General features: G+C 38.5%; 2 protein-coding genes across 2 annotated transcripts in view; both read left to right on the top strand.

Annotated features, from left to right (window-relative positions):
• Positions 1-380: 380 nt before the first annotated feature.
• Positions 381-4,655, top strand: slc2a11b (solute carrier family 2 member 11b). The gene is made up of 12 exons (XM_062416951.1): positions 381-455; positions 586-684; positions 1,348-1,508; positions 1,600-1,724; positions 2,148-2,277; positions 2,412-2,560; positions 2,884-3,071; positions 3,219-3,329; positions 3,784-3,885; positions 4,007-4,082; positions 4,211-4,338; positions 4,461-4,655. Exons 1-12 carry the CDS (start codon positions 381-383, stop codon positions 4,653-4,655), a joined length of 1,539 nt encoding a protein of 512 aa, XP_062272935.1.
• A 1,728-nt stretch (positions 4,656-6,383) lies between these two features.
• rbm19 (RNA binding motif protein 19) overlaps positions 6,384-10,451 on the top strand; it is a 9,051-nt gene continuing 4,983 nt past the window's right edge. Inside the window, exons 1-12 of the mRNA XM_062416950.1 lie at positions 6,384-6,509; positions 6,591-6,773; positions 6,865-6,978; positions 7,081-7,122; positions 8,063-8,285; positions 8,410-8,648; positions 8,732-8,791; positions 8,911-8,989; positions 9,178-9,249; positions 9,727-9,936; positions 10,036-10,166; positions 10,355-10,451. The exon at positions 10,355-10,451 is cut by the window's right edge and continues 31 nt beyond it. Coding sequence (XP_062272934.1) covers positions 6,474-6,509; positions 6,591-6,773; positions 6,865-6,978; positions 7,081-7,122; positions 8,063-8,285; positions 8,410-8,648; positions 8,732-8,791; positions 8,911-8,989; positions 9,178-9,249; positions 9,727-9,936; positions 10,036-10,166; positions 10,355-10,451 — 1,486 coding nt within the window. The 5' untranslated portion in view covers positions 6,384-6,473. The remainder of the gene's footprint in view (positions 6,510-6,590; positions 6,774-6,864; positions 6,979-7,080; positions 7,123-8,062; positions 8,286-8,409; positions 8,649-8,731; positions 8,792-8,910; positions 8,990-9,177; positions 9,250-9,726; positions 9,937-10,035; positions 10,167-10,354) is intronic.

Genomic DNA, 10,451 nt, shown 5'->3' with positions numbered 1-10,451 from the left:
AGGAACCTCTAAGCCTGAGGTTTGTCTCTCAGTCAGTTTGCTGGACTCTACGCCTTCTTTCCGGCTATTTGGAAAGTCGTCACCATGTGATCTACCCTGCTTTGACCTGCATTCAAACTTTAATCTGTGCATGGTGGGAAATAAATCAGAAATAAAGCGTTTGGTTGCAGTTATTTTAGATGGAAATAATGCAGCCAATTCTTTACACCCCACAGTGACTTTATGACAACAGGTCAATTGTGTTGTCCTCAGGATAAATCCATCCTCTCTTCAGATATAAGTTTCCTGTCGGGAACAAAGTCTTTGTGTGAAGGATGCTCTGTGTGCACATGACAAACATTTGGACAATACTTCTTTGAGCAAAACAACTTATCGACAAAATGACAAAAGAAAACGTGGATGAATATCAGCCTTTGCTTTTTAAAGATGAAAAAGATACAAAGCGGACTGTTAAGGTATGTTAAATGTCATGATTTAAGCGTTTTAAACAGAAATACGGTGACGTCTGGTTCATGTGTGGTCACTGTGGAGTGCCAGCTGTTCATCCAGATATTCATATCTGTTTTTTTGTTTTTTTATTTGCAGTTTCCCAACAAATCACTGCTGCTGGCTGTGTGTGCTGCTTGTATAGGAGGAACCTTTCAGTATGGATATAACATTTCTATCATCAATGCACCTACCACGGTAATAACCTCACTGCTGCATAGGACTTAGTCTAATTATGATTATGTTATGATATGTGTTATAATTTTATGATAATCTACTATGACAATGTGGGACCAGTCTGATCCAAGAAAATTTACAACACAATGGTAGGATTGATTCAATGTTTGTAGGTCATTTTTTAAAGATAAAAAAATCCATATTCTCTGATTCCAACTTCTCAAGAGGGAATATTTTTTGGTTTATTTAGTCTTCAATGATAGTAAACTGAATATCTTTGAGTTGTGGAATGTCTTTGGACATTTCAAGTCTTTGGGAAACAGTGATTAACATGTTTTCACCATTTTCTGATATTTTCAAGACCAAACAAATAATGGCTTACTTGAGAAAATAAACAACAGATCAATAATGAAAATAATCAATAGTTGCAGCCCTAGATATTACATAATAAATGTATATTATTTATTTGCAGTGAATGTATGTAAACATGTGTAATCATGTTACACACATAATAAATTACAGTCAGTAGTTCTTGGAAGAATCACATTTTTCCATACAACACAGCATAGTGCTTTTTGTATAAATAAAACTTTTTTTAAATAATACATTAGACCATTCTTCAGTCATTTTTGTTCATCTGCTAAATGCACATTTTGTATTTGTTTTTTTCTGTTTTATTTCTAGTACGTTCATGATTTCATCAACCAAACCTGGACAGAGCGTTACCAAAAGGACATATCAGAAGATTTTCTCACTCTTCTCTGGTCCACTATTGTGTCTATATTCACCTTAGGGGGACTTATAGGAGTGTCAATCGGTGGAGCATTGTCTGTGAGGCTGGGGAGGTATGAACAAAAAAGATAAATAAGTGGCAAAGTTATGTTGTTTCAAAAAAAATTGTAAAAGTATAACAGATGTATTTCAATGTTACCGCAGGAAAGGGACACTGTTGACCAATAATATCTTTGCATTAATGGCTGCGCTGCTGATGGGTCTGAGTTACCCTACAGGATTATTTGAATTACTCATCATTGGACGTCTCATCACTGGAATTAATGCAGGTAAATCACAAAATATACTTAAAGGCTTCATTCCTACATCCTAGTGAAACATATGTCTTTGTATTAGATTATTTCTTCTTCTTTTGGATCCCCATTAGCTTCAACAAAGTGGTCACTAATAGTCTTCCTGTGCTCCACACAATATGAGCAACAATAAAGCAAACAGCAATTAAAGTCACATTGATCAATAAAACAAGAAAAAGCTAAACAAGCCAAATATAAACCTATATAAAACAGTGAAATTACTATGAAAAGACAATACAAATTAACAGTAAAACATTTTTTTAAATTGTCAAGATAGAAATAAAAAATAAAATTAAAAAATGATCAAAAAGGTTCCAAAACTGCAATAACAAAATGTAAGTAAAGTTATTAAGTAACTTATTGAAATTAATATTCTCATATTTTGTATTATTTTTGTAGGAATTGGTATTTGTGTTCAGCCTCTGTATTTGGGGGAAATTGCTCCAACTGCACTTCGTGGCATCACAGGGATGGGTACCTCTGTTTTCATCACTATTGGGATCTTGAGTGGACAAGTGATGGGTCTCAAGTAAATACTGAATACCTTTAACATTTAACATCACCAGAAATCTGTATTTACAAGGTTTTACAATGTTGCCATGTGGAATTGTATTTCTTTGTCATTGAGAAAAGGATGTTGACCAGACATCTGTGATTCAACAGAGAGCTGCTGGGCAGAGAGGAGCACTGGCCTATTCTGCTCTCCACCACATGTGTCCCGGCCTTCCTGCAGCTCCTGATCCTACCTTTCTTTCCAGAGAGCCCACGCTACCTGCTTATTGACAAAGGAGATGAGGAGGGTTGTAAAAAAGGTAAACTGACACGGAAGTTGCTGCACCTCCGGTTCAAGATCAGTGTGATTTTATCTTTGGCCTGAAAAGATTGATTTAGCTACATGACAGCGTAGTGTCATGTAGCTAAATCAAAGTGACACCTTTGTCTGGAACCACCAGAGGCTGAGATGTCTGTCTTCATGGCTGTGAGACAAAGCATGTGATTCTAGTGATGCCATCATGATGTGAGAAGAAACTGCTTTGACGCAGGAAACCTGTTGATAGGATCCTCAAATCAGATGAGAGCGGTGCATAAGGAGGACAACAATCACCACGTATGTCATGTGTTTTCCTGTCCGCAGCCCTGAAGCAACTGCACGGTATGGCCAGCTTTGACAGTGAACAGGAGGACATCGAGAAGGAGAGGAACAATTTGGTCGGGTTCAAAGCCAAGAAGCCCTGGGAGCTCTTCACTGACCACAGCGTACGCTTGCAGCTTATCACCATCATGCTTCTCAATACAGCTCAACAGCTGAATGGAATCAATGCTGTATGTACACACCATGATGTACCTGCTTCTATTCCCAAATGCCAAAAATGTCCAGTTCCAACTTTACAAAAATGTGGAATAGATCTGTACAGAAATAATGTGAGGTGTGCACATTTCAATCAGTGTTTATGTCTATATTTGCTGCAGATTTACTTCTACGCAGACTATGTGTTCAGACAAGCTGGTATTCCTGATGATAAAATACCATATGCAACTGTCGGCACTGGTGCCTGTGAATGTCTCACCGCTCTCACCTGTGTAAGTATAAGTTTTACAGTATATTTGAAGTGTCTTGTGAGACTTAGAGACACCTCTGAGGTTCCCTTTCTAGACCTTATCAAACATAAACTTCAAGAGTTAGACTAGTTAGAGCAAACCTGAAGGAGAGTAGAACAAAATACAACTTTATGGTCCACCACAGTGGAAAATTGTCTTTAACTCACCAATAAATAAGAACAGCACAAGAACATACTCCATAACATATCCAATCTGGTAAAAGAAAGCTATTAGAACATAACACACAGAACAGAAAGGGCAACAAGTATATTTGAAATAATTAAAAACAGAGGATAAGATGCTGAAACATAAAGTAAAAAACTGTTTAGCAGGATTTCACAGAACAAAACATCTCATGAAAGGTCAGAGTAAAACTCAGAGGAAGTGTTTTCCTGGAAAGTCTTTGTGGTCTTGTGACATGCTGTGTGCCTCACAGGGTCTGCTCATTGAAAGTCTGGGAAGGAAAGTGCTCATCACAGGGGGATACATGCTGATGAGCATCTGCTGCATTTTATTCACTCTGACCATCACTTTTCAGGTAATTAACCTCCAAATCAGAACAACAAAGGAGATATTTACAGCATTGTGTCACATGTTTTCATGTATTTGACATTCCTAGTTTGTGTTAATGTTTTTTTGTATGATTTTCTTTCTCTCAGAATGCCAGTCCAGTTTTTCCCTACCTGAGCCTGGCATGTATTTTTGCCTTTATCCTGAGTTTTGGCTTAGGACCAGGTAACTGACTACATTTGTGTCTTATCCTCCATTGAAGTCTCTCCTCAGCAGACGCTGTTGCACAACTGTCATAACTAAACTAACAGTGGTTTCTTTTGTTGCTGCTTGGTTGGTGCCCTCTTTAAAAGGCGGTGTGACTAACATTTTGACCACTGAGCTTTTCACACAAACTTCACGCCCCGCAGCGTACATGATTGCAGGATCAGTGAATTGGCTGAGCTTCTTCTTCATCAGTATGGTCTTCCCTTTTATAGTGGTTAGTACCCATAAAGATGGTCAAATATTTGAAAATTACAGTACATCTAATTTTTTCTGGTTTAAATGTTGGATTACTCCCTCATGAGGATGTTTGTGTGTTACTATGTTGTATCTCCACAGATCGGCCTGAAGCAGTACTGTTTCCTGGTGTTCTTGGCCGTCTGTGTCCTGGTGGCAACGTACATTTTCCTTATTGTACCCGAAACCAAGAACAAAACTTTCCTGGAAATACAGAATGTGTTTCGGTCCACAAACAAAAGAATGGCCAGCAGTGATGACGGGGGAGGGACAACACTGTTGGCAACCTCTTTATGAAATGTAACTTTTGACTCAGCAGTCAAGTAGTTTTAAGACATTTTTGTATTTTACAAATAATGGTGCCTTATCTGACCTTCAGTGATGCACTGGCTAGTCGTAATTATTACATCTATTGTACTCTTTAGTTCACTTACATACATACAGTGTATTAAAAAAAAACATTAATATTTGTTATGATAAATGTTGGTTTGTTCAACTTTTATAAGTTTATAAGTTTTATAAGTAACTTTTCTTCTGAGATTTGTCAATAAAGCTTGATTTATCAAAAACTTGAAAAATGTTAACAAGCCCAAAGTTAATGCTCTGTGTTCATGAGGTTTATTCCACTGAGGCTGCCTGATATTTCATTTTTAATCAGCAGTTTAACCTTTCAGTATCGCATGTCACCTCCAGGGAGCACAAGTTTGTGAGGAGGAAAGGTTGCAGAACAATGTCATGCAAGTTTTTACTGAAGTGGGAAGAGTATGATACTATAAGATTGTCCAGTGTATTTTAAATATTACCCAAGAGGACAAAACATTACCTCGGATGAAAAAATACTCACGTACAAGTACAGAAGGAGCTCTTTTCACCCTCCTTTCTCTATAAGAAATCGGTGCATTATCCTGCTGAAAGATACAGTTCTTGCCAAAAGTTGTACAATGCAATGATTCATCAAACATCAGTTTAGGGGAAAGTAAAATAGTTTTGGAAAGTATATGCAAATTATTACAGTACGACAATTACAGTTACTTGGAAATGCTGGTCTTGAGTTTTTAGTGCAAATCTTTAACTCACATAATAGGCTTAGCTTAAAATTAAGCACGGTAGCCATGAGGGGAGTCGGATCAGATTACATTTCTTTCTGTCTTTGCCAGTTAGTAGAATAGTCTTTTAAGGAAGTGCATGCCCTGTGATGAGCCCAATTCACTGAGAAGAAAAGGAGAAAAATATCATCTGGACCTGTTCACTGAATCCACTCCAGTCTCAGGTGATCTTCGGTGAACTTGCTCAGACATCCATGCAACTAACCCGTGATTTAAATTCTATTCTACACAGTTTCTTACAAATACAGAGTTTTATCTAACAAGTCTCAGTCAGAAGTGTTGACCATACATTACTGGATTAATCTGTTAGGGGGCCCCAGAGAAAACAGGAGCCCCTCACAAATCCTTCATTCTCTGTGCAGTAATGAAGTTTAGTTTATTTATTTGTACAAGCAGAAAAAACATTAAAAAAAGATAATGTGTAATTGACAGGGGTTGTGCTGGTGAGATCTTTTTAGCATCAAATTCCCTATTTGTGTTTCCTTGGACAGTGTTTCCCTGCTGAGCTGTGGTAGTATAAGTAAAGGCTAGCAACAAAAAGGGAGACTTCACTGCTAAAAAAGATTGTAACATTAAAAGATAACTTGATCGGACTAACATGGATGAGTGTACCATCATATTAGCTTCAGATTAATATTTAAACACACTTTTTGCAATGGAGGAGGAGAGTGGATTTCGGCCCCCAGCATTTACATTGCAAGTGCGTTGTGAAGGGTCAGAATAAACAGGAGGGAAGATTACAGCAAGAACAACATGTCTCGGTGTTCATTTGGGCACCTTACTGAACTGAAATAAAATGTAAAAAACTAATTGATTTTGTTCATTGCTGAATGACTCCCTCTCCGGTCCAGTGGGTGGCGCTAAAGGGAGCTGACTCACCTGCTGCTGCTAGAAGAAGAAGTCCCCGCCTACTACACATGGCGACCTAAAGGAGGCTCCACGCTCGTTTGTTGACAATTATCTTTAAAAAAGAGTTTATGCCACACTTGAGGATTTGCAGCCACTAACAATGTCGAGACTCATCGTTAAAAACCTCCCAAATGGGGTGAGTAACCCGCCCGGCTGTGAGCTGTAACAGACTTTATACACATGAAAATATAACTAATCTGTGTTAACTTGTGTTCAGATGAAAGAGGAGAGGTTCAAAGCGATGTTTGTGGCCTTTGGCACCGTGACAGACTGCTCCCTGAAGTTCACCAAAGACGGAAAGTTCCGTAAGTTTGGTTTTGTCGGCTTCAAAACCGAAGAAGATGCGAACAAAGCTTTGAAACACTTCAACAAGAGCTTCGTGGATACATCAAGAGTGACGGTATGACGTCTCAGCTTCAGGCCATTTCAGCTGATCGTGTGTCGGTGACATGATCGAGGTTTTGATCCCAGGCTTGTGTGATGTGTTGTAGGTGGAGATGTGTAAGGCCTTTGGAGACCCCACTAAAGCTAAATCCTGGAGCAAACACAGTCAGAGCTCCGGTCCGGACAAACCCAAATCCGCTCCCACTGACACTGACAGCAAGGTAACATAACCACCACCCCGTACTTTTTGGTAGATACTCCTGTAGTGAAGAACTGCAGCCATGTCCTTACTTTTAATAAAATCGTGTTGTTTATACTTTCAGAAAAAGAAACAGAACAAGGAGACCAGCAGCGCACTGGGAGATGTGAGTCAATGTGTCAGCTACATGTGACTGTTGTTAAATATTTATTATACTGCATTACATGTGAATGGGATGTGGTCAACCCAGGGTTCAATCTTGAACCTCAATACTTTTTTATATTTCGATCAAAATATTCCTAGAGCTCTAACAATTAATCACCAGCTCTTTGACAATAGATTAATCTTTTTGAATCATAAAAATATCCAAATTCTCTGGTTCCAGCTTCTCAAATGTGAATATTTATTGGCATTCTTTAGTCCTCTATGATATGATCTATAATGTCTTTAGGTTGTGGACTGTTTGTCGTGACAAAACAAAACATTTGAGTACATTATCTTGGGAATTGGGAAACAGTGATCGACATGTTTCACTATTTTCAGACATTTTATAGAACAGCGAATTGCTTAATCCGCAAAATGATCTAAAGATAAATCAATTATTAATTTGAAAGCAGGAATCTAATGTTGTTCATAGTCTTTTTCTCTTTTAATAAAATAGTTCCTGACTTAAATCAAAATCTGAACTATTTAGCATTTAAGAACCTTTTTCAGCTGCAGTGACATGAAACGTTTTTTTAAAAAACAGTTTTTTTCTTTTAGAGTATTGAGTACCAAAGTTAAAAAGTTTAAAAAAAACTCAGGTATAATATACTGACTCGACTCTGATACTGAATAAATAAATAAATCAACCTGCCAGAAATGTATTGAATATGGAGATAAATCTAAACTAAGTCTGCATAATTTTTAGTTTCACAGACTTGTCGGGCTATGATCCGACCAATCGTTGTAGCTCTAGTTCACTCTATACTGACCCATGTTTCAGGTTTGCATTAATGTGCCTATGTTAAATATGTCTCATTTAGAGGACTAATAACATGAATTCCTATCTTCACTTGCAGCTCATAAGTGTTTTATTAAAGTCTTTTCAACTGTGTGTGTTTCAGCTGGAGGAGGACGATGGATTCAAGGAGTTTCTGTCAGTGCATCAGAATCGTAGCCAAGCACCAACGTGGGCGAATGACATGGTGCAGCAGCCAGTCGACCCTGACAGAAGCTCAAAGACTCAGAGCAAGAAGAAGTCGGCTTCAGACGATTACCTCAACTTTGATTCCGATCAGTCGGATGAAGATGAAGAAGTGGAGGAAGAGGAATATGATGAAGATGAAGGTTGGTGATGATGACTCCTTTTTTAGTCTAGGGCTTGAAAGCTGGGTCTGGATCCTCTGAAGTCTGCATTTGAATATGCGTGCAGGGACAGGTCTAAGCACTGGTGGCATGTTGTGTTTTACAGGTGCCACTAAAGAAGCACTGAAGTCTGGCTTATCAGATATGGAGTACCTGCGCTCAAAGGTGGCACAGACTGATAGCACCATGGAGGAGAGCGGAGAGAAGGATGAAGGTGAGGGGGTCGTACAGCACGTAGACAGCGCCTATGAGAGTGGAGACAGAGAAAACATCAGCAAGACAAAAATTTCAGGCTCCTCTGAAGATAAGAAGCTGGGCAAAGCGAAGAAAACTGCCAAGCAAGAGGTGACTATTCAAATGAATCCACTGTATGGTAATCGTATTTATTTCAGTGCTTGTTGGTTAACGTCGTCATCTGTCTGTTTTAGACCGAGCCGACAACGGAGTTCACCGTGAAGCTGAGAGGAGCCCCGTTCAATGTGAAAGAGGTGATTGTGCAAGAGCTTCCTAATATCAGAGGTGTAGTGAAGATATTGCACTTAAAAAAGCATAAAATATGTTAGTCATTAATGACACCATGGTATGTTTCTATGTTTAATGTCAATAGCAACAAATTAGAGAATTCATGACCCCGCTGAAGCCTGCAGCCATCAGGATTGGGAAAAATGAAAGCGGCAACAGAACAGGTTTGTTACTGAAGATGTTTTTCTAAGTGTACTGTAAGCTGAAAATATTTGATATGCTGACTGTACTGTATAGCCTACTGTACAGTACCTGTGGGAAGGTGTGTGAACTTTTGACTGTCCTGTATTTATTATAGATTGACTGTATACAGCACATGTATCAGCAGAGGTGTCTAATGTGTGTGTTTCAGGCTATGTATATGTGGACCTTCACTCTGAAGAACAGGTGGAAAAGGCTTTGAAAAAGAATAAAGACTACATAGGTGAGAGATATTATATGTGATTTCCTTTTTTTGGGCATTACTTTGAGGCTATGGTGAGGTGTAGAGGTAAGAAAACCTGCCATTGCTTACTTTTTAAAGTATATGTGCTTTAAAAAGGAGATTGTGGATTGTGCTTTCTGCACTCTGCTTTCAGTTGCAATTGGAAATAATCAAAATTATAATATGGGTGCATCTGAGCAGCCTATTATAATTTACTGAATCGATAGATGTACTGTTGAATCTATATTTTGCCTGTTATTGTTAAACTACACATTTTATTTAAAAAATTGAGCCGGTATTTTGTATTAACTTTGATAATGCTGTGCTGTGCTTTTCTTTCTAGAACATATAAAGAAGCATATTGTTACATATAAAAATGCCTGAGCCTTTTCTTATACAAAGTTTCTCTGTATCTTTTGTCTATGTTCGCATGTTTTTTTTGGCTTATGATGACATACTTTCTGCTCCTGTTTTCAGGGGGGCGCTACATTGAGGTCTTCCGCGTTGATTCCTTCAGGGATAAGAGCAAGAGGGACAATAAGGCCAAAGAAATTGACAGAAACTTCAACAGGAAGCTGAAGGAGGATGAGGAGGAGGAAGATGTCGCAGACTCGGGGCGACTCTTCATCAGAAACCTTCCTTACACGTGTACTGAAGAAGAGATCAAAGATTTATTTTCTAAATATGGTGGGTTAAATAACTTTCATAAGCAGCCGCACACGCTCTTTCCTGCAAAAAATACATTCACTGCTGTCCTGGTTTACTATAATTCTACAATCGTTACAGGTCCTTTATCTGAGGTGCTCTTCCCCATTGACAATCTAACCAAGAGACCAAAAGGATTCGCTTTCATAATGTACATGATTCCAGAAAATGCTGTGACAGCTCTGGCTCAGTTGGACGGACATATATTTCAGGTATGGCTAATATTTGAGATGTCTGTTTGCACTACAGTATCTGTACTCTCTGGCTTGTGGATTTAGTCACACAAACTGAATTAGGAGTGCAGATTGATTAAAAAAATTAAGTTACGCCTGCAGTACACAGGAAAGGGAAATGACTTGTGTAGGATAAATGTAAATCTGCTTTTTTTTCATTCTTTTAGGGCAGGATGCTTCACTTGCTTCCGTCCACAGTGAAGAACGAAAAGGCTGAATCTTCAGATGCTGGCGGTCCTGGCTCTTCGTCTTACAAGCGGCAAA

Source organism: Scomber scombrus, chromosome 4 (genome assembly GCF_963691925.1).
Source record: "Scomber scombrus chromosome 4, fScoSco1.1, whole genome shotgun sequence".
NCBI classification, from domain to species: Eukaryota; Metazoa; Chordata; class Actinopteri; order Scombriformes; family Scombridae; genus Scomber; species Scomber scombrus.
Note: the sequence above shows the minus strand (reverse complement) of the source record. Positions and strands in the feature narration are given on the sequence as shown.